Consider the following 23431-nt stretch of genomic DNA (forward strand, 5'->3'; position numbering starts at 1 on the left):
ATGACAGCATCCAGCATTTAGCCAAGCCCCCCCACATCATCATCCGGCCCGGGAGGACGCCGCGGATATTTTTGAGGCTCTAACACCGTTACCTTCAACATTGTTCGCATCGCTGCTCTTTTTGGAGGATAACGTGCTCGGAGTCTGTCTGTCTCCTCTTCAGACACACGAGGTGAGTGTTCTCGGTATTTCCCGGTGTTATTCTCTGATGAAGAAGCGCCCGGCTGTCCACGGAGGCGCCTGCACCTTGCATCCATTCCTGCCATTTAAACTGATTTGTATTTCATCGAAATGAATAATTTAACTGATGGCCGTTTTCACAACGCCTGCAGGCTACACCCATGCCCCTTTTTGAGGGTGGCGGTGGATAGATCTAAAGCCGATTACAATGATAAAGGTAACAAAAGACTGACCTTTTTTCTTTTCTTTGTTTAGCCCCCTGGTTTGACCGGCATGGCTGAGCCCCTGATCAGTTAGTGTTTGGTCAGTGCAAAGGTAAATATCGATTGTTTAAAGGGCATCCATAACGCATTTAATAGCATACATAGTCTAATAGTTCATTCCACAACCAGATTGGGAGTATACATCGCTAGGATACTATACGGAATTACAGTTAACATTGTACCTCACTGAATGGCATTGATTCAACATATTCATAAACACACGTCTTATGCAGTGATAGTGGAGATGCGCAGTGAAATCACCGTCACTGGCTACCGATTGGGAATGAACGGACTAGATCCTAACGATCAGCGGCTGTCAGACTCCGGGTAGTAAAACACGCACATTGTGAATGGGCGTAGGCGATGTGTAGCCACCCTGGGACAGTCGCCTCTCCTTCTTTCTCTGCTCATATATCCGTTGGCCAGCAGCCTTTTTCCTGCGCTTTTCCTTGGCGTGCCAGGTATGACACGCGCAACACAACTAGACCGGAACAATGCGTTTTGCTGTTCTGGGGCCTTCATTTAATGCATGACAGGATTCAATATGACCGCTGGTTACGGTTCCCTTTAAACACGTGTTATACCGTGCATAGAGACATCGTTTTTTAACAGCATCTTATGCAGCTAAACACACACTCACACACACACACACACACACACACACACACACACACACACACACACACACACACACACACACACACACACACACACACACACACACACACACACACAGATGCACAATTAAATAATGAATTCCATGTTGTCCCTGATGAGCAGCCGAGCTGTGGGTGATCAGTGTTTTTGGTGTTTTCCTTTCTCTCTCGGGGTCACTGAGTGTTTGACTGTGCTCTGCCACTGCTGCAGGCACTGGGCTATGACTCTGTGCTGTATGCTACAACATGTGATGGGAGTTGCTACTCCGAGGTCAGTCTGCCCGAGGAGAAACTCGACGGGCATAACTTGCACATCAGGGAGGCCTTGATGCCGAGCTGCATTAGGCTCGATCTGCCCCACTGACTGCTCCACTGTCCCACTTATATTGAAGCCAGCCAGCCATCCTCTCCCCCTCTCTTCCTCTTTGGTCTTGGTTTCATGTCTTTAGGGCACACTGTGCAGCTGGGCTGGTGTTTGCTACTCCAGCACGATCCATGGACCAACTGATCATTAGATGAGTCAATAATGGGAGCTGTTCAGAAATGGGATTCATATTGTTCAGCCACTGGCCACTGGAAGCTGTTGATCAATCAATAAAGGTGTTTCTCAGGAAAGGGATTCACTTATTTCATGGGTCAGTGGTTACATTGGTGTATGTTAATTGTAGTGGATACATGGATGGATATGTTAATGGATGGGTTGATCGATTGATCCATAGTACAGATGAATATTCTGAAGACGTGTATTTTTCCTTCAAACTGTTCCAGTATTACTCCTACGGAGGGGAAATGAGACATGACCTCATTGATGGACGGCTCCATGGTGATGGCACACTTTACTGACAGTGGTGCCATAATGTAGGCCAACTCTATTTAATAACATGTCTTGAAACATTCAGAGTATGACAAACTAAAACAATCATAAAGCCTTTCAGTAAATAATCAGCGTTACCAAGTTTATGCCCCTTCATTCTGTTTTGTGATATGAAATATGAAGTTGTACTGTGGCTGTACGTAAGTAGTATTCCAATGCCATATTCCTATTGTAGCTGCTGGCTCACTGGCTGCCCTCATATTACTTTTATTTAAAGATAAGCTCTTCATTGTGAATTTTCTGGAGGAAATTGTCTCAGACAGCAACAGAAGAAGAACAGAAGCAGACAGTTTTTCAGACTTGCAACATCTATCATCTTTGAACACCCAAAGATCGTCCTCTCTCTTTCTGTTTCGCTGTCTGTCTGTCTCTCTCCGGAACCATCAGAACCATCGATAGACATCTGGAACACAATGCAGCACACTATTAATCTTCAAAAGTCCCATTATTTAATAGTGCACTGGGGAACTCAAGCCTCGCCAGGTCGCAGATGAAAGGGGAAATGAAATGAGCGGCACACAGAGAGCCCTGTCTTCATAATGCTAATGGGATGATCTGACAGGCTGAATGAAGTAAAGGGAGATGTGATTATGGACAAATAATTACCAGCAACACACAACAAGCAGCAGACTTAAACAAGCCACCAAGCTGATGTTTGGCAGTTGACTGTAATATTGGTTTCCCCTCTTGTTTCTTTGGTGAACTTCAGTGCATGATGATTTTATTTGAATGTGTTATTTTAGTTATCTAAAATAACAACGTCCTTACTTGGTGCTTTATACAAACACAAACAACAGTTGAGGTCTAGTTGTGTTATAGCTGTCTGTGCCACCATTTCTGGGGGCACAGTAGGAAAAGACTGGTTATCAATAAAGTTATTATACTTTTACTGTGAGGGGGCATGCATGTCAGGAGCAAATGGTGAGGACAAGTGTAATAACACATCCTCTCTCTGGTGAACATGAGTTGTTCCCATCAGAATGGATGCACCTGTTCCCAAAGCTCCTCCACACCTTCCAGGAGGGCTCTGTTAAACACATCTTTGAGAATTTTTTTTGTGTCACTTACCATCTGTTGTATTTTTTTTCGAATGGTGATGTTGTTGAGGGGCACTATGCCGTCTGATGTGTGTCTTTACCTGAGATGTATTTTGTTGTATTTGTCAAACATATTTTTCGAAAAAGATGATAAACGCTATTTACTGAATTTTCAGACTAACTTGAGTTTTAAATAATTTCAGTCATGATGTATTTTGAGTTTTGTGAATAAGGAGTTCCACATATTGGTCCTCTCATATTGATCCTAATTTAAATGAAAGGACATTTTACAATTCTCTATGCACCCTGAGTCCCCACATCAGCTCAGTACCTCAGGAGCCTGGTTATTTAGACGTTAAGGATAAGCCTAATGATCAACACTGATTGTTTAATTTGTTTAAAACATACTTTATTGGCTTCCTATCCTACATTTAAATGTATTGATTGTTGTAGAAGCTGCTTTTGAACATGAAGTTGCACAATAACTGTAATATTTGCAGCATATAGTCTCTGATGAGTGTAGATGTATTTGAATTGGCTCTTGTAACCCTCACACCTTTGAGTGGAATCATAATATACCTGTTAAAATAACTATTCATTGACCTTAATCTAAACTTCCCACAATAATCAACCCCTGAATTAAAATTGCAGCATATTATCTGTATTTATTTTGTTTGCTGTCTTTTGCAAAGCGAACATGAATCTTATATAGTATTTATTGTCGGCAACAATCCACTCACTTATCATAATACGCCCTGTGAGTTGTCTATATGTGTGTAAGTGCATCCACGAGGTGTGTGCTTGAGTGAGACATAGTGTATTAATGCTGAGACCTGATTGACAATAATTTAAGTTGGTTCTTGATACATTCATCCTGTCAGTCAGATTGTCATATCCATTAGCCCAGATTGTGTCATTTAGTGCAACAGCAGCTGTATCTGAGCCTTTTCCCTCCCACGCTGTGTCCCGATGCAACCTCACCAGGCCGTGTCCAGGTTGGTAGACCTGCTGTGGCCGAGCCCAGCAGCGCTAATTGGGCTGTTTTCTATCCAGCTGGCTGCACAGAAGTTGCCAGCTCATTGCCACCTCCTTAGTCCTAACCCCTGAGGAGCGATGGGAGTCGGTGTATGAACGGCATGTGTGCTCATACCAGGCGACAGGACTGAGGAACCGACTGGCCGGCCGAGACAGAGAGGCGTTGTGTGGGCAAAGGAGCAGAGAAGGTCGGACATTGTCTCAGAGAAATGAGACAAAGACACAAAGAGATACAGACAGCCTTCATTAACTAACAGCACGTTGTACATTTATTCTCCATGTACAGTACGGATTGGTGGAGGGGTGACAAGGTGAAAGAGGGAGAGGCGGGAGAAAGAGTGAAAGAGTGAACGAGTGAAAGGCCTGCAGATGAAGCTGTGTGTGTGGGCAGCTCAGGGATTTAAGGACAGCGGAGGACAGGATTCAGGATTACTATTGATTCTGAACCAGATTAGGAGAAACCTCATCGCCAGCTCACAGGCACACAGATTTGTTTGACTTCGGCTGGTGTAGAAATGCTGCATTGGTCAGATTTGTTTCCACAGACTCCTTAACGTCTCACTGAAGATACTTTTCTTATTTCTTTTCTTATCCTGCAGCTCTTTACTCTCCTGGTTCTTTGCCTCATCAGCCTCTTTAAAATGCTCTCCCTTCACTCCCTCTTGCAATATCCTGTCCTTTCTCTTTTTTCTATGCCTAGACCAATTCTCTTTTCTGTATCCCTTCCCCTTTTCTCAGCCCCTCAAAGCCCCCCCCACCCCCACCCACGCCCCAGACCTCTGCAAAAGCCATACGTCTTTCCTGTGAGTCTCTCTTCTTCTGTGCTCCGCTCTTCTCGTTGCCTGTGTTGGCAAAGAGGTAGAAGAAGGCGGTCGGAGGCTAGCTGCATTAGCTACATGCATTATTCATGTGCGCTGCAGTCTGTGTGGGTCTTGGTCTTCTGCTGGCTTTTACTGGTACACATGTGTTGTGTGAAAGATCTCTGTGTGTGGGACACAGGGCCTGATGGAAGAGCTGCAAAGACGAGACTATCAATTCCTTGATTTTTGCTCCCTCTTGTAGATGAAAGCCCCAGGGAGTGAGAGTTTACTTCGCAGGTCAACATTTAAGTACACAATGATGTGGTTTCCTTAGACAAGATTAAGAATGTTTACTCGGTCTCTCTTCTGAATCAACAGCCAGGCTTTTTCACAACAAAGATTTTCCCAAGTGTGTTTTTCTCCCCAAACCAGAGGCTGGCTAAGGTTTTGGTTATATCTACCCTGGTGTTCATATGAATGAATGCGTGTCCTATCTTATCCGAAGCCAAAATTTGCCTCTGCCTGCATGTTTTCTATTTCTACCACATCAGGATTCACAAGCTGTCCTCTTTGCTTTTAGAGTGCACCCAGTAAGAACTGTTAACTGAACTGGGCGGTATGACATTTTAATTTAGACAACCAAACGTAGATGGAGTGTCTCATCTCGACATTGCCATGTGCTTTTGAGGCTGCGGAGGAGTAGAGAGAGCGAGCGAGAGAGGGAGAGAGAGAGAGAGAGAGAGAGAGAGAGAGAGAGACAGAGAGAGCCTTGGGGATCAGAGGAGGAGCCTCTTGGAAAACCACAACCACATAGCTGGTTTGGACTCACATCTGCTTTGCTTGACATACTTGCGTGTTCTCTCTGAAAACATAAACAAGTGGAATATAGTTCTGTGACTCGTAAAAGGGTTAAAGAATCAAGGTAGATATATGGCTGAGCTGACTTAATCAGACATGGTAACTTCTTGCTTCAAGCTCCAATTATAAAAATTAACTTGTCATGTGGTTTTGCATCTTGTTTATGGGTTTCGACAGGTCTCCCCGATGGTCTTGCTCTGCTCTGAACAGGTGGCCGCACCAAATTGGGATTGGCCCTGATGATCACAAAGACCCCCCTCCACCTCTTTTCAGCCAATCCTGGTAGGGCAGCAGAGCTGATGTCTCAGAGGGCGAGAGGGTATTTGTGTTCTGGAGTCCTGAAGAGACAAGCCACATCACGGTGAGTCACACTCACAGTCTTCAGTTAAAATGTGCTTCTTTCTTAAGATATGTGGACAGGATTGGAGCTCTTAAAAAGGCAAGTTTCCTGAAGACAGACTATGGGCCTATGAGGTTTACCACATGTAACTAATGTGAAGTAGGCCTACCTTATTTTTGTTTCGTATTTCAATGTTTAGTTGTGCATTTCAAAGGTTGAACCATATACACTAATATACACTATCTGCTTTATTAATGTTACATTGGTGGGCTGTTATTGTCAGAGTGAGGATCGTAAACCCTGATACCAAGTGCTAAGGATGTGCATGGATACAAGAAATGGCTGGATGCTGCTGCCCAGAGAGACTGTCATCGGAGATGACTACCTGACTCGGCAAGGACAGGGAGGGTGAGAGAAAGAGAGAGAGGGGAGAATATAAAAGACAGAAGAGAGAAAGAAGGAGAATGACAGCAAAAACGGTCACCTGACTCAGCACTGACTGCAGCACTACAGCACACACATGCACAGCAATACACCAGCAAGCATGCTGTACATTCAACACAACGCATAGAAGTCTCGATTAGCAGTCCGAATATCATTCGTGATCTATATGATGCTTCTCTCAGTGATCAAGCGTTGTGTGCAGCTGTCAGCTACCGAGCCTCGCTCATCCACGTCAATCTGCCTCAATCCAGATCAGCGGGAGGTGCTAAAGTGAAAACCTGACCAGTGTGGGCCCGTGCAGAACGAGGGCCTCTAATCCTCTTCAAGGAAACACCTACACTGCATGCTTTAGTAATACAGAGGCAGGCTAGTCATCGCTGGCAGAGACCGGCTGAAATCTGTTAGAGATGCTGACTGTTTGAAGAAAAGTAAAGATAAATTAATTTTGTTTTCGATCACATGAATATGACCTAAACTGCTTGCAGTTCTCTATTGATTGCAATGCAGGTGTATTATCTTCCGGTTAAGTCAGACCATTAATGTACGTGTGACCAATAAGGTATGTGTGATGTAATGGCTTTACCTACCTTCTCACACCACAAAGGCTTGTCTTAAAATACCTCATACACGTGTGGCAGATGGCCAGAACGTTGCTGCGCTTCTTTCAGATCTTCACAAAAGTCTTGGCTTGCAAAAAGTTACCTGCATTATGTCAGAGAGTTGATCAAACTAAGCTGTCTGCAGTGGTTGGCTGAGACCAAGGTGTGATCAGTAGGTTTCAGGGTCACATTCATCATCATTAGCTCTATTGATCAGCTCTGGGCTGCTGCTCTTTCACATCCCTGCCAACGTTTCCCTTGCTTTTCCCTGCTTCATGGGGTGAAACAGTCCAACACAAACATGAAGTATATCACAAGACAACGGTAAAGCAATGTCTTATCACCATGATGCCAAAAACAAACTAAACAGCTACAAATAATCAAAAACACCTTGAAATCTGATTCTATGACACATCCGTGCCCTCAAAATATTTGTTACTGTTACACAAAAAAACTAGAAACAGGAACATGAATAATGCATCACCCCTCGTAGAGCATATTTTCAATAAAACCTGTAAAAGAATGATCAGAGCCGGCACATTGATTGGCTGACAGAAACAAAACACAGTTGAGAGGAACCGAACGGTTTGTGAAGGATTCAATGCTGACCAGCGTTGCCTCCCCGGGGTTCGACTGAGCCCTCCATTCTTCATTATGTCCCGATAACCCTCCTGGTTAAAGGGCAGGCAGAGAAGAAAGCGCACAGCTGCAGATTTGTAGTGAACCTGCAGATTGAGCGTATTTACGTGGAACTCTTTGTGGATCCGGTTATTGTGTGATGGTGCAGTTGTTGAGAATCAGGTCATTAAATCAAACGTTTGTGTGTGACGTGTTGTTGTTCATGCTGACTACACTCCCACCACTCCCCTCTCTTTTTCTCATTCAGCCTCTCTTGCTCTGTTCACATATCTGATTATTCATCGTATTCAAGGCCGGCGACATGCTCTGAATATAAAAACAGAGCAGACAAAATGCTAATTTAGCTGAAGCCCAATGCTGGTGCTGAATGCATAGCTACACAAGACAGAGCTGAACTCAAAACAGTTCCTCGCTTATCTTCTGTCTCCAAATCCCTTCATCTTGTCTGCACGTCTCTTTTTCTCTCTGTGTTCAGCTTGTTGGGATTATGTACACAGTTTATATGCTTTTCTCTTTTTGTCTCTTGAGATAAATGGAGGAGAAGGAGCGATGTCGGAGCAGGTCTCCAGCTCGGAGAACCTGTCGGGTGCAGCAGGTGGTGGGAACAATAATACGACGTACCCGAGAGTCGCTCAGCAGGTACAGAATGAACAAAGTTCAGAGGTTAAGGATAAACGACAATCCAAAGTTCAGGAAATGTTTTTAAAAGTAAAAAGTTGGAATTAACAGTACCCCCTGTGAGGTTGCTTTAACTTGACACAATAGAGTAGGTTTGAATGGAAAAACAACTGAGTATGCAGTAGAAAATGTTGGCAGCACACAGCCGGTCGTAGCAGAAAATGCCAACCCCACACAAACCACTGCAGCAATAACAACAATAACTGATATAAAGAACAAACAATGGAGTTTGGAGAGCGTACAGAACGGCTCCATTCACTTCTCGCTCTGCTGCCAATTTCTGTGGGAGGTGTGGGAGGTGTGGTATATATAATTCAAGATTCAAAAGAAAGTAGCTGTACAGATGGTGTGTTTTATAGCTGAGAATTTATTTCTCTAAAAAGAGAAAATAATAATAGCCCTAAAATAAGAATAAAAAGTAAAAAATTAGATTTCTTAACCTTTCATGAACGCTCACACATATCATCTCCCCACACCCACGCACACATACGCATAACACATAGTTGAGTACATATTCAAAACCTGACACACAAACACACCCCACAGTTGACCACAAATATGCGTTCAAGAGCCCTCTATTCCCTTGTTGTCCATGAAGCCTTTCTCGTCTCAGCCAATGGGGAAGCCCAGTTAACCCCCTGGACGTTATTCTTGGGAAAGTCTCCCCATGTCACCAGCTGGTCCGGACAGCAGGCTGAAGGAAAAGGTGTCACTGGTTTAAACATATACAGATACTGTGTCCGGCAGCCATGTGTTCTCCCCCTTGACCAGCCTGAATGTATCTCTTGATGACCAATGTTACAGTCTCCAGAAAGTTAACCTGTTACCCTGTTTGACCTCCTCAGAGAGCGGTTGCTCGGCGACGGGAGGTCGCAGCGCTCCAACAGTCTGTCCAATCAGAACTTCCAGGCCAAGCTGACGCTGCAGATCACCAGGGACCCGGTCCTGGACAGCAGCACTGGACATGGCTTCATTCTCACCACCAATGCACCCCTGCTGGTCAGGGACATCGCTGCAGGTACATGGGCAGCGAGCTGGTGACGGTGTGTGTTTGAACTGTGGCATGTTCGTCTCGAGGAGGACTGCATTTTGTTTTCCTGCTCCCTCTCCAAATGGCCACCTGCTTTATGCTACAGTGAACCAACACACACACACACACACACACACACACACACACACACTGGCCATTGATTGACTCTCCCCTGGAATTCCAACCGCAGGGCACAGTGCCAGAAAATCCCTAGAAACAACAGAACAACCTGTTCATCATTTGTAAATTAAATCACTTTCCATTCAAGTAACTTTGATAGGTGAGAGAAAGAGAGAGAGAGAGGGAGAGAGAGAGATATATTGATCCATTACTTTTATGTCTATCCAGTAAGATAGATGATAAATTGTCCTACCCTGCCACCAGCTCTGTAATAGCTATCTGCTGCCAAGTGATAACAGAAAACAAGATTTAATAGACAGAGAAGGTGCTATCAGGGAGACCAGTAGGGAGGGAGATGACACCTTTGGATGTGAGAGGAGTCAGCGAGGAAAAGCCATGTGAGGAGGTGAATGTGAGAAGAAAGTGGTAAATGAGGAAGGAGAGAAAGAGAAAGAGGAAGGGAGGGGACTTGAAAACCACACAGATCAGGATATTGGCAGAGCTACCATGAAAGCTCAATAGGGTGGGGTGGGAGGTGGGGGTGCTTGTTTGGCAAGAGAGAGGGAATGTGTGCAAGTGTTCCCTCTGTTTGTGTGTGTGTGTGTGTGTGTGTGTGTGTGTGTGTGTGTGTAAGCCCACAAAGCAGTGTGTGCCGTCAGTGGGTAAACAAATCAGGTACAGACAGGGCTTTTTTACACATACATACACTTCGTATGTTTGAGTGTGTGTGTGTGTGTGTGTGTGGGTGTGTGTTCGAGTAAAGACTAAAACGGCTGTGCCTTAGCCATGCTCTTTTGCCTGAAGACAAATGAGTATAAATAACTAGAGAAAGCAGAGCGGAGCCGAGCTGGATGAGACCCAGAATAACTGTAACCCGTCACATCCTGGAGAGATCAGCTGAACACTGATGAGTCAGCCATGTAGAGTAACCATGTGTGTCGTTGTGTGTGATTGTGTGAATGTGTGTATATCTCCTCTTCTTCAAACTGAAAATGCAAACCCATTTGTGCAGCTTGGTTTTTATTTTATGCAAGCGCTCACTCTTTTAATTGTGTGTGTGTGTGTGTGTGTGTGTGTGTGCCTATGTGTAGGGAGTCCTGCAGATGGGATACTGTACCCAGGGGACCAGGTGCTGCAGATTAATGACATAGGGGTGGAGGACCTGAGCGATGAGCAGGTGGAGAACCTCTTACGGTAAGAATAACTGTTGATCAATCAATCTGTCAATCAATCTATCAATCAATCAATGTATCTATCTATCTATCTATCGATCTATAATTGTAGCATTTTTGGACAGTGAGAAGTCCGTTCTGTCTCTGTGATTAGTGTCATACTACTAGTGTGTCTGGTCCATCCAATGACTAAATGCTCGGTCATAGTTGCTTACTGGAGTGCATTTCTGAGAGTGTGAGTGGAGGATTTTTTGTGTGAGGGTGTGTGTGTGTGTGTGGGGGTTTAATAGAAAGGCTTAACAAGTTAAGGGCAAAGGTCAGAGGAGATAGTGCTTAGTTGACAGCTGGAAAGAAAGATAATGATCTCTTTCGTGTGCATGTGAGTGTGTGTGACCATGTGTGTGTTTGTGTTTTTTGCACATGTTTCTGTGTCTGTGTCTGTGTGTGTGTGTGTGTGGGTGCGTGTGTTTTGTCTCTCTACCCAGGGACTTGGAGGATTGTATCACTGTGACTATCCTGCGGCACATGACAGTAAGTACAGAGAAGACGTCAATGCCCTCCCATCAACTCAAAGACACTTTCACAAAGAGTCATAACACCATCCTTCATTACTGTAAAACACAAGCATGTGACTGTAAACCCATGTCTTCTGACAGGATTAACTGCCTTCACATTGCTTTTAGATTGTGATGTGCAAGTGTAAATATGTGCGTGTCGACCGTTTAATTATGGCTCTGTGTCTAAAATGTGTCATTGCACTTGTTGGAGCTTGGCAAGTGTGCGTCTCATCCTCACATGATGGCACTGCCGTGTCTTTGTGTTGCAGAATCCCAAGTCATCCATCATGTCGGCAGAGAAGAGAGCTCGTCTGAGGAATAATCCAGTTAAAGTGCGCTTTGCAGAGGAGGTGGTGGTCAACGGGCACACTCAGGTCATTCTCCCTTTTCCCATTTTGTCTTCCCTAGTTTGAAATTGATTCCTGTCGAACCACAATGACATCTCTCACTTCTCTCCATCAGGGAAACTCTCTTCTCTTCCTGCCCAATGTCCTAAAAGTCTATTTAGAGAATGGACAGACAAAGGCCTTCAAGTTTGACAACAGCACCACCGTCAAGGTGTGTATTAAACAGGTTTTAGTTATTGAATGTAAGAAGAGAGGCAATTTCCCCAACTTATTCTCAGATTGTTATGTGTATACTTAAAATGAAAGACCCTTTAAATGGCCATATGACTGCTACACTACTGGATCACCTTTGATGAAAGTTGAATGGCAGATAGGTAATTGGACGATGCATATCGTTACTGGGAACAGCATCATTCTCGGACGGCTGACATCTTTGTCAATACCAGTACGCCCTGTGGAAGCCAATGAGCAGCAACCTCCATTATATGGAATATGCCTACTATGAACTATTCATACTCTCTGTCATATTCATTGAATGTATTTTAACTCTAAATCTGTCCTTCTGTACACATTACATCTATTGCATCTGTCCATCCTGGAGAGGGATCCTCCTCTGTTGCTCTCCTGCAGGTTTCTTCCCTTTTTTTCCCCCTGAAGGGTTATTTGGGAGTTTTTCCTGGTCCGATGTGAGGTTTTGGGGCAGGGATGTCTATGTGTACAGATTGTAAAGCACTCCGAGACAAATTTGTAATTTGTGAAATTGGGCTATACAAATAAACTGAATTGAAAAACTGAAACTGAATATATATATATATTCATTATATACCAAGCTAAATTAGCCAAATGTACCTGTCATACTGTAACTTTAGCAATAAGAAACAATTAGACACAAAATAAAGATTTAAAGACTATATAAAGATAGTTCAACTGTGTTATGTGCTGCCTACATTAGTGTCCTCAAAAGAAAGTTAATCAGGCCCCTTCTGTTTCTCATCAACATTATAATACCAAACAGTGGATCTAGTTGTGAGTGTCTTCTTGGAAACAAGTGGGTGTATTTCTTAATTAGGCCCACCCAGAGTTATGCTGTGATTGCCCCAAGGGTGTATGGATAGGCCGTGGCTGTTGTAGCTGTTCTTCATGGTGAAATAATACTATATATATATATATATATATATATATTGTATTAGGTAATAAGGTATTGTATATATATATCTAGAGAAGGAAGTTATGAATCATTTAAAGAAGAGAAGAGCGTGCTGTGATTCAAAACAACACTCGAGAGCTGGATTTTGTGAGTAGCTTGAGATATCATCTCTAAGTCCAGTTGGGCTTCACAATGAGAGAAAAGGTTGATAATTGGGTCAGTAGCTCACCCCAAGTATAGGTACATATTGGTTGCACATAATTATTATGAATTAACAGGTTTTGTATTTCAGTTTCTATTTCCAGCCAAAGAGAAATTGAGAGGGGGATCAGATTGAACCGTCAGACAGGGATGAAGCATGTTTGTGTAAGTGGGTCTGAACTGTTGGTTTTTCACCATTGCAGGACATTGTGCTGACTCTGAAGGATAAACTGTCCCTCCGGGCCATTGAGTACTTTGCTCTGGTGCTAGAGCAACAGTACAGCATCACCAAACTGCTGCTGCTGCACGAAGACGAGTTCATACAGAAGGTGAATCAATGGATTCACAAATTCACACACAATCATGCAGTCGCTGTGGATGGCTTTTTAATTTACCTCTATTTTATCGTCCTTACCAGGTGGTGCAGAAAAAAGACTCCCATGACTACAGATGTCTGTTCAGGGTGTGTTTCGTCCCGAGAGACCCCATGGACCTACTGCAGGATGACTCCTCTACCTTTGAGTACCTATTTCTACAGGTTAGAAAAGCTCATTCTCTTCTTAAGCACGATATTCTCTCTGTTTCCTTTTTTAGTCCATGCTAGAGACTTTCTGTTGTTCAACATCATTCAGAAGGTCCATTTCTCCTTTTTTACATGTGGAAATCTGTCTAAATGTTCAATAAGAAAAACTAAAAAAACAGTTTCTGTACCCACCAAATTAAGCTGTATATCTGATATTGACACTTGCTCGAGTGTGCTCTGAACTGAATGTAAAACATTAGAAAAATAGAGCCTGGAGTCAAAGTTGAGAAAATGTTTGATGTTTAACAATATAATTCAATTCAATTCAATTCAGTTTATTTGTATAGCCCAATTTCACAAATTACAAATTTGTCTCGGAGTGCTTTACAATCTGTACACATAGACATCCCTGCCCCAAAACCTCACATCGGACCAGGAAAAACTCCCAAATAACCCTTCAGGGGAAAAAAAGGGAAGAAACCTTCAGGAGAACAACAGAGGAGGATCCCTCTCCAGGATGGACAGGTGCAATAGATGTAATGTGGACAGAAGGACAGAAACACAGTCTATTACTGTGGTCTTGAAAATGTGTTGAGTTCCAAAGAACTCCCGTATACAGTCAGGTATGTGTAGTTATATAGCTCAACTTTGAGACTATAATTTAATTCTGGATGAAAAGCCTCCAAGCCATTACTTACTTACTTATGTCATGTTGATTTATTGTTCTAGAGGAGTATTTGCCTCATGCTGCATTTTTCTTTGCTGTATGAGACACACTTTGGTGTCCCAGTGTTAATTCACTTAAAAAATGCTCACAAGCTATATAATTTATCAAAGTCTGATTTGAAGTTCATGCTGGAATAATAAACAAGTCGATATAAAAATAAGATGATTTTCAGTTGGTATGGTTACTGTAATGTACAGGTGCATTTGTGTTCCCAGAGTGTTGGGGACGTGCTGCTGGAGCGTTTTGCAGTAGAGATGAAGTGTAACACTGCGCTCCGCCTGGCTGCCCTGCACATGCACGAGAGGCTAGATAGCTGTGGACAGACCAGAGCCTCCATCAAGAGTATTACGTGAGTCATATGTGTGTGTGTGCATGTCTTTTTAGAGTCGCACCAGAGGGACAGTACGGTTCTGAATCTGGCAGTCTTCATTATAGATTTCTTTATCTAAGGCTTAGAGCTTGTTCTGTTACTGCATTCATTCTAATGTGTGGGATAAGGGAACACTCTAAATGCCTAATCTGTGTCCCTTTTTCCAGCGTGTCTTTTGGGGGTTTTCAACTTCTTTCTGTCTTTTTCGGTCTCTCTTTCACACATGAAAGCTATAAATGCACAAGCAAGTGCAGATCTATTTCCCAAAACACCACCTCGCTGACTCATAGATGAATATGATTATATACGTCATCGCAGCCATAAATACTCTGTGTTCCGCAGACGCAGCCTTTTTCCATCTCAAATTAAACTGATGATGCAGTCACGGTTACAGTTTGGTTAAAATATGGCTAGTTAGTAACACCTAGTGGCAGCTGCAGATATTTCTACTGCTCAAAACTCCACAAATCTCAATGTGCTTTTTTAATTTTTAGGAAAACCTGTCTTTTGTTTTAATCCAGTGTTTTCTTTAAGGCTATCATTAGCTAGGTCCTAGGTCATGTTTCTTACCTGTCCTCCAAGTCTACATTTGCTTTACTTTGTCTTAGTTACAGCCTCCTTCCCCATTCAAATGCAAAGTACCAATATTTACTAAGAAACCTAATCAAGTGATTTGTGCATGTGGGGTACTGTAGTTAATTTTCAGTTACAATTTTCGGAGACGTTGAGGATACAGAGTTCTTCATTTTGGGTGTGATTTTCATTCCTGTGTGTGTGTGTGTGTGTGTCTGTGTGATGATGGCAGGAGGGAGTTTGGCATGGACAGCTTCATCTCTCCCACACTGTTAAGCAACATGAGGGAAAAGGACCTGAGGAAAGCCATCAGCTACCACCTCAAAAAGATCCAGTCCCTGCTGGAGCCGCGCCAGAAGGTAGATGCAGACTGATGGATAGATAGTGACAGTATAGTAGTGGCATCAGGGTACTTTTTAGTTGACACTTACAGTATTCTTCCTAAGGTTTAAAGTGGTGGTTCTGTGGAAATACGTATTTCACTGTGGAAAATTGTTTTGGTCAGTGAGTCAAACATAACATCCCTCTGGTTTTCTATTATTCTATGACATGCCTCACTGTTATTCCTCTCTCTTCTTCTTTGTCTATTGCTCTGTTTTAGGTCATTTCTGCAAGTCAGGCTCGGTTGGCCTACCTCACTCAGCTCGGAGAACTCATTTCCTATGGGGGACGCTCCTACGCAGCCACGATGATGGTAAGACTGAGCAGCCGGATATCACCTGGTGGGTCTGTTTGTGAAGGATTGAACTATGTAATAACTTGATTAGAATTCAGTCTTGCATCTTTATTACAGGTCAATATTCAAAAGGCTCGCAAATCCGTCTGAGCATGAGCATAGATGTTGTCTTTTATATCAAAACACATTTGCGCTCCTCCCGTTTTCAGCATTATTCTACCTCCTCTTTTCTGCTTATTTGGTTTCATTATGTAACTCTAGTCGCTCTTATTCACACTCAGCTTCAGGATAGGGAGGTGTTGGTCAGTCTGATGGTGGGAGCCAAATATGGGATGAGTCAGGTCATCAACCACAAGCTCAATATGATCTCTACCCTGGTTGAGTTCAGCAGCATCAGCCGAGTGGAGCTGCTCTCTGAGTCGGACAAAGTCAGCGTACTGCGCATCTCACTGCACGACATGAAGGTAAGAAAGACATTGGCATACTCAACTCTATTATTCATACGTGGGCCCCATATTCTGACACAGATTTGATGAAAATTAGTATTCACTCGCCACACCATATTCACACCAAAGCTCATGCTTGAGTAAATATAGGTCAAGCATTCTCCTCCAATACACAAACAGTATACAGCCTAAGGGCATGTGTGGTGGCCATATAAAGCTCATTCACTGGACTCAAAGGTGACTCTCTCTCCCTCTTTGTACCCCTCCATTGCCTTTTCTTCTTTATCCTTACCCTTTGGCTTTAATCACTTAACCTTATCTTCTGCATTGCCCTCCCCCTTGCAGCCATTTGCCTTACTGATGGACTCTCCGGCAGCCAAAGACTTAGGGTGTCTGCTTGGAGGCTACTGCAAACTCCTTATAGATCCCAGTGTCAATGTCTTCCGTCTGGGGCGCCCAAAAGTGAGGGTGCACCGAATTCCTGCTGAAGAAGGTGTGTGTGGGAAGTTCGGCGTAATAGAGGGCGTGTGCTATGAATCCCTATCAAGTGAGCAAAAACTGTTTCACATAAAAATAATAACTTTTTGGCTTTGGCCATTTGATAGATATTTTTTACATCACATACTGATGTATTTCACAAGTCAGTAAGGGTACTGTTAGAAAAGCCAGTCACTCAATATTGTTGTTTTTCTAAATTATATCGTGCTCTACTAATTTATTATCCTTTTGTTTCTATATTTTTCTGGGGTTATAAGGTTATGTGTCTCGCTGCTGTAGTGACTCAGATGACTCATCAGATGAGGATGACCCAATGGATTCTCAGAATTACAAACGCCCAGACCCAGCAAGCCAGGACTGGGAAGAAAGGAGGAGAGAGGAGGAAGAGAAGAGGAGAGAGGAGGAAAGGAAAGAGAAAGAGGAGCACAAAGACAAACAGGAAGTGAAGATAATAGTGACAACAGAAGGAATAGAAAATGAGGGTGAAGAGGAAGAAGGAGCAACAGGAATTGGTCTACGTACATTTAGTATTATGGATGAAGAAATGAACCTGGAGAGTAACTGGTACCACACTGACTCACGGGTCACCAGCAGCTTCTCCAGCTTGTCCAGTGGCTCCTTGAGTGCTGCCCTGGAGGAGAGCAGTGCCGCAGCCAAAGCCCCATCGCGTCTGGATGCGCTCCGTGGAACATGCACAAGCGAGGATCGACCAGGCTTGGATGTTCACCAACCCTACCTCCTGGAGCCCAAACGCCACCAAGGGCCCTTGCGACCCACCAACCTCAATTACCGTGGCAATGACAACTCGTGCCTTTGCTTTTCTGATCTCTCCAAGGATGATTTACTCCCTAGCCCTCCTGAGGCTACTAGTGATGATGATAATGAGGATGAAGAGCAAGGAGTGGCAGGACTCAGACGCATTTCTAAGATACCCAGTTCAAGAGATTTGAGAATGATTGACAGCATACCCTTTCAAAGATCACCCATTAAAAGAAAGAAAAAGGTCCCTCCAAAAGTCCCAGTGAGGACTAGTTCAATACCTGTGGATAAAGAAGGACAGGCTGAGCAGCGCCTCTCCAAGGACGAAGAGGGTCTATTTCTAACACCGTCACCAAATCCCAAACCAGCTCTCTTGGTCAAAGAGACTGCCTCAGAGTCTGAAGATGAGTTTTTTGATGCACAGGAGAGATTTACTCCTCCAGTTCCAGATTTATCAGGTTTGTTTACAGCACATGTGTTACGACTTTGCAGATAAATAAGATAATGTATTCGTACCACGTTTATGTAAAGGTACTCGTCTATTGGGGATATGTGTGTTTTTTCTATGTGATGGCAACGTGTGACAATACTGAGACACTAATGCCATTAAAAGAAGTGAGGGGAAGATTTGTGTAAATCCACTGATTCCTTTCCTTTCCGTTTTTTCTCTTTTGATTTGTTTCTCTCTCACAGACGCTGAGCTGGCTGACCGACGGAATGCTAATCGGTTAAGTGGAGGCTGGATTGGTCCTTCAGCTGTCCTGGGGAAAGAACCATCCTCCCCCCTTGCCAATAAAGCTAATTGCTCTAAAATCAAAAGAGAAGTGGAGACGCTTAAAGGCCCTACAAATAAACTTACCAACCAACAGGCCAGTTTACCAGAGCCATCTCAGAAACCTCAAGTTAAGGTCAAACCGCTATTGGCACCTAAGCCCCAACTGCCTCCCAAACCTAAGATCATTCCCCCTAAATCCCCCAAGCATGGAAGATCATATGCCCACTGCAATGGGGATGCCTCTGGACGACTTTCCTCTGAACTTCTGGAAATGGAGCCGGACACCATGGAGTTCAAGTCTGTCACATCAGGGGCAGGTGGACTGCCTCTCTCATCACCCCTGATCAGAGCAGTGCGGTGCAGCAAGCAACCACTACCCATGACAACCCGACGAACTGAGGAAAAGACAAAGAAGCAAGAAAACAGCCCAACAAAGAATACAGATTTGATGCATGATAATGGATCACATGTTGTTTCCAATGACAAAGCATACATTCTTGATGAACAGGAAACTCCTAGGATTGAGGAAAAAAGCAATGGAAGTGCTCTACCCACAAGAAAACCACCAAACTTACTCCCTCTCCCTCGCTCTAATTCAGGTACAAAGTTAGCCATTCCCCCTCCAGTAGCACCCAAACCCACTTCTCCCACCAATTTCCACCCCTTATCACTTCCTGCTAGCTCTCCTGTCTCCCCAACAGATCCAAGCAAAGGGATATTCAAAGATAGCGTCACTACGCCAAATGGAATCCATCCTTGGAGCAGCCGCAATGGCACCGTCCAGTCCGGATCCAGGAGGGTCTCTCAGAGTCATGAAAGCCTGTCGCCCAAAAATGCAGATCCTCCTCTCACCCTTACCACCTCCCTCACTTCAACCAACTCCAAAGGTGTTGGGGGCCTTGAAAGCAGAGAGCCTGCAAAATCTGGATCAGGATCAGAACTGAGGACCAGCTCCTCCAGCCTGGGAGGTAGACTGCCAGCTTCTGCTCTGAGAGGGAAGATCCAGTCTCTGCCTTGGTACATGACCCGTTCTCAGGAGATTTTGGGAACTCTGGACTATCCCTCCACTAGCTCCATCAATGGAGACACATCTGGATTTGGCTCTGGCTTGTCTGTAGCCAGCGGTCTATCAGAATTTAACAAAACCCCTGTTAAGGAAAAAGAGACCGTGAACTCAAAATCAGGAGGGAAAAAGAACATTTTAGAGGATGGAGCTGAGGTTGTCATAGCCACCATCAAGGAGGCCCAGGAAGTGACCTCACACATAAAAAAGGCCTATGGGACAAACAGCTCCCACACTAATCTAACTTTTAAAGACAATAGTGCACACAGTGGGAGTGTTTCCTCCGAGCAGCCTCAGTCACGGACCCATTCAGCAGTGGGGTTGGGAGGTGTGTCCAGCATGCAAATCGGGGATGACTCACTAACCTCCTCAATCTCGGACACTGCGCCTCCACAAGAGCATCGGGAGGCATGTGGCTGCCGCACCGTTTACGCCAACTGTTTCAGTGGAGACACTGAGGATGGCATAAGCTTTAATGAGGAGCTCACCATTTATGAGTTCTCACGTCGCACACGCCCCAAACCTGCCCGACCTGCAGCTGTCTCTTCTCCTACACCTTCTCCAAAGCCCAATATTCTGTCACTGCTGAGGGACAATCCCCGTCCACTCTCCACTTTCTCCACTGCATCCTCTGAACTCAGTCCTGTAGTTTCACGCCCGGTTTCCCCCACAAACTCATTTGGTGGTCCTCTTCGTACACTTAGCAACAAGAATATTGGTGGGCTTAAGGGAGGTTTTGCCTCCCTACGTCAAGATATAGACCAACTTTTGCTGGTCTTAGAAAGAGGATCACTTGAGCAGACTCAACAGAAATCATCTCAAGACACAAAGCAGGATATTACAGGTATAAAAGTGGGGCCTGACCTAAATCACAATGGAACTGTAGGCAATACTATCCCAGTACCGGACCCAAATTGTACTGGGACAAGCATGGCCGCCATGACAGAGGCCGAAAGAAGTCTTCTCCAGGCAGAGGCTCGACGATTAGCATCTGGGTGTCAGCGGGCCACACGTGTAGGCTGGGCTCCTGATGAAGCCCTACGCTCTTTATCGAACAGCTTCAGTGCCCTGGTTCACTTGTCTGCTGCCTGCCTGCGAACAAATCCATGCCCTGGTTGTGAAATCTGCCAGAAGGCAAGTCTGGTCCACGGGGATGAGGACGATGACAGCCAGGAGGCCATGGACAAGCTGAAGGAGATAGTGGGTCTCTATCAAGAGTTTGTTGGGGCTGTTGAGACAGCTGGAACTGGTGCCGGGGTTGGGGGTAAAAGTGTGGGCCTCACTGGGTCTGGACAGGGTCAGAGTGAAGGAGTCAGGCTTCTGGCCAAGCGTTGCACTGTGCTCATCTCGTCCGTTTTCGCACTCACACAGCTCTTTCGGACACGCACACCAGACACCGCAGACACGTCTGTCCACATACCTGTCAACTTTTGACCTGTGAACTTTACCCACTAATAACCCACTGACTCTAGAGGCGAGACAAGAGGAAACAGCACACAGCCATCTGGTGTGCACCCCCTGTGTTCTTGTAGTGCCATGCACACCACTGCACACAAATGTTAAGCCACATTACATTTATTAACATGGCAAAAAAATACACCAAACAAAACCCTAAATGAAGAGAGAAACTTCATGGCTTGGCCTCTTGGTGGACGCATATGAACTATGCATTTGTACATATGAATTTTATAATTCTCTTATAATTCTCTTATTTTATGATACGATATGTGTATGTATGTACGGATCGATTACCCATGTATGTATTTATGTATTTATTTTTACAATATTTGCACCATTGTCTTTGATGTGCAGGTCTCTGGTGGGAAAAAAACTATGGATGTCACTGGAATTTTTTATTTTTCCTTCTCTTTGAGACAGTATTATGTTATCTATAGCTGCTTTAAAAATGTTCAACTCCACAAGGTGTAATCTGTAAATTGTCATTTTTCAAGTTTGGTATAACAGTACGTTTTACTGACAAGATACAGAAAATATACTGTATCACACTTACAAAATACAGTTATTAACTGATTTGTTTTATATGTGCACCTTTTTAAGGATTTAGTTTTTCAAAATTACAGTCACATAAAAATGGGGAACAAACTTATACCATGACAAAGCAGGGAGAGCACTTTCGACTGTTACAGATTGCACCTTTTTATGAGACACATACCCTTGTGTAAAGTGTTTTTCTACCCTTTCCCTAATCCTGACTGACTCTTAAGTGAATGCCTCTTAGAAATACTCCTATTACCCACAAACGCATACGTACTGTATGCAGTAATAGAACATTAATCTAGTTTTCATCCAAAGTACATTACATATATATTTTCTGTGAATGCGTGGATGAGGCCCAGGAAGCAAAACAGGACCTTATTTATGTAGTTGAAAAAAATGTTTTGACTAGGCACAGGGGTGACTGTTAAACGATGTCCACAAGTAGCAAAGATCCAAAGTATTGAAACACTGAGCCACAACTGTTCCCCACCGTGGTTTTTCTCTTTGGGCCCACCACATTATTAATATCATACTGACTGACAGGTGGACTGACTGCTGCTGTGTGCTGTCGTCAGAACTGTAGATATACATTCATATCATTGTGTCCTATTCTGTCTCGACCTTAGTTTATGGCTATGCAAACATAAACTCCTCATGCCCCACATCCTGTATCCTTGTTTTTGTGCTAACATTAAAAACAACAATAGCTGCATTATGTTTGATTGAATATAATGGCTGCTTTCTTTGTTTGGAATGTTGGCTTTTGTCGTGTTTCGGGAAACACTGACTGCATTATGAATTGCAACGTTGTGCAAAGTTGCAAGGCATTAATATTTGTCAATATAATATAGACTATACTGATGTCTGTGAATTGTCAGTAAAAGGGTTACAATGCTCAATTAGTTTGTCATATGATGTCAACTGCTTTGATGAGCCATCCGCTTTGGAAGGATGTACTTGAGCCACCTATGACAACAAGAGGGTAATTACTTGCTGATAACAAATATGTTGAGGGGATGAGCCAAAATCAAGACTGCTTAAGTGTTCAGAGACAGCCGGTGAGGAGGTAGGTAGTATATTTAATCTTCCAACTAGATGACATAGAATTTCGTCAAAATAGCTATGCTGTAAAAAATAAGAAAGCAGGTCTCTTATGTGAGATTTCAGAGCTTCCAATCCCTATGGAGGTCTGGTAGCGGGGTCCATCAAGGCATGCTGTATGTCTCAGGAGCATCTCGAGTTGTTCATCAAGCAGGCTCAAATGGTGACACGTACCTGTGTCACCGACGTGTTTCGTTTTTGTAAAGTAAAACTGTATCAACTGCATTTCATTTTTCAGTAAGAGGACATTGTGTTTCTACATGGGCAGTCACTTTTACGTACAATGAAGTCGATGTACCAAGAAATGTATTGTTTGGTAATAAATTACACATTGACCTTAATGTTGGACGTCTTGGTGTTTGGGTTTTGTCTATATGCCAGTTATCAACATATGAAATAGATTAATGTATACGACCTAAGTATGGAGTCTAAAAATCTGGTCAGAAGACTTTAAATGTACCTTTCTGGCATTGAACCCAAGGCGGAGTAATGAACAACAGCACATAAAATAAAGTTATACCTCGACAGTCGAAACAGCTCTCTATTTATACCACCACTGCACTACTAATTATGAGGACTAATGTGGGATTTATATCCCAGTATTTAGTTGTTATACTTCGATGAAGGCAGCTTTCTCTCTTTCGGTGCTGAGAATGTTTCGAATTTATTCAGATAGCCAGCTGAGGTAGAAAGTACCATCTCCCCTCCCATTATTAACATGCATGCCTCAATAATGCTAAATGAGTGATGAATTTCAAATGTATTCTAAGATGAGTCAGACAGATATTTGTTACGGTAAAAAGTAACTGAAAGAGTTGAGGCTTTGTAACCACAGTAGCTCAACCCTCCCTGATCCAAAGTCCACATGTCCGATTGCCCATAATCTGATCATTATCTGCTGTCTGACTTCTTGACATAGTAATCTAGAAAGTCACAGACGTAAAA

General features: G+C 43.6%; 1 protein-coding gene across 3 annotated transcripts; it reads left to right on the forward strand.

Annotated features, from left to right (window-relative positions):
- Positions 1 to 49: 49 nt before the first annotated feature.
- frmpd1b (FERM and PDZ domain containing 1b) lies at positions 50 to 22827 on the forward strand. Of its 3 annotated transcripts, none has more exons than XM_056439288.1 (18): positions 50 to 172; positions 436 to 495; positions 5881 to 6064; positions 8254 to 8364; positions 9249 to 9421; positions 10645 to 10747; positions 11211 to 11256; positions 11552 to 11656; positions 11745 to 11840; positions 13181 to 13306; positions 13396 to 13515; positions 14443 to 14576; positions 15403 to 15529; positions 15772 to 15864; positions 16128 to 16310; positions 16638 to 16839; positions 17048 to 18007; positions 18243 to 22827. In XM_056439288.1, the coding sequence occupies exons 4-18, from the start codon at positions 8258 to 8260 to the stop codon at positions 20819 to 20821; spliced, it is 5154 nt and encodes a 1717-aa protein (XP_056295263.1). In that variant the 5' UTR covers positions 50 to 172; positions 436 to 495; positions 5881 to 6064; positions 8254 to 8257; the 3' UTR covers positions 20822 to 22827. The 3 variants fall into 3 exon arrangements, with proteins under 3 accessions (XP_056295263.1, XP_056295264.1, XP_056295265.1); XM_056439290.1 differs by having other exon boundaries at positions 51 to 172; positions 16638 to 16785; XM_056439289.1 differs by lacking the exon at positions 436 to 495.
- Positions 22828 to 23431: the final 604 nt, after the last annotated feature.

This window comes from Pseudoliparis swirei, chromosome 19 (genome assembly GCF_029220125.1).
Source record: "Pseudoliparis swirei isolate HS2019 ecotype Mariana Trench chromosome 19, NWPU_hadal_v1, whole genome shotgun sequence".
NCBI classification, from domain to species: domain Eukaryota; kingdom Metazoa; phylum Chordata; class Actinopteri; order Perciformes; family Liparidae; genus Pseudoliparis; species Pseudoliparis swirei.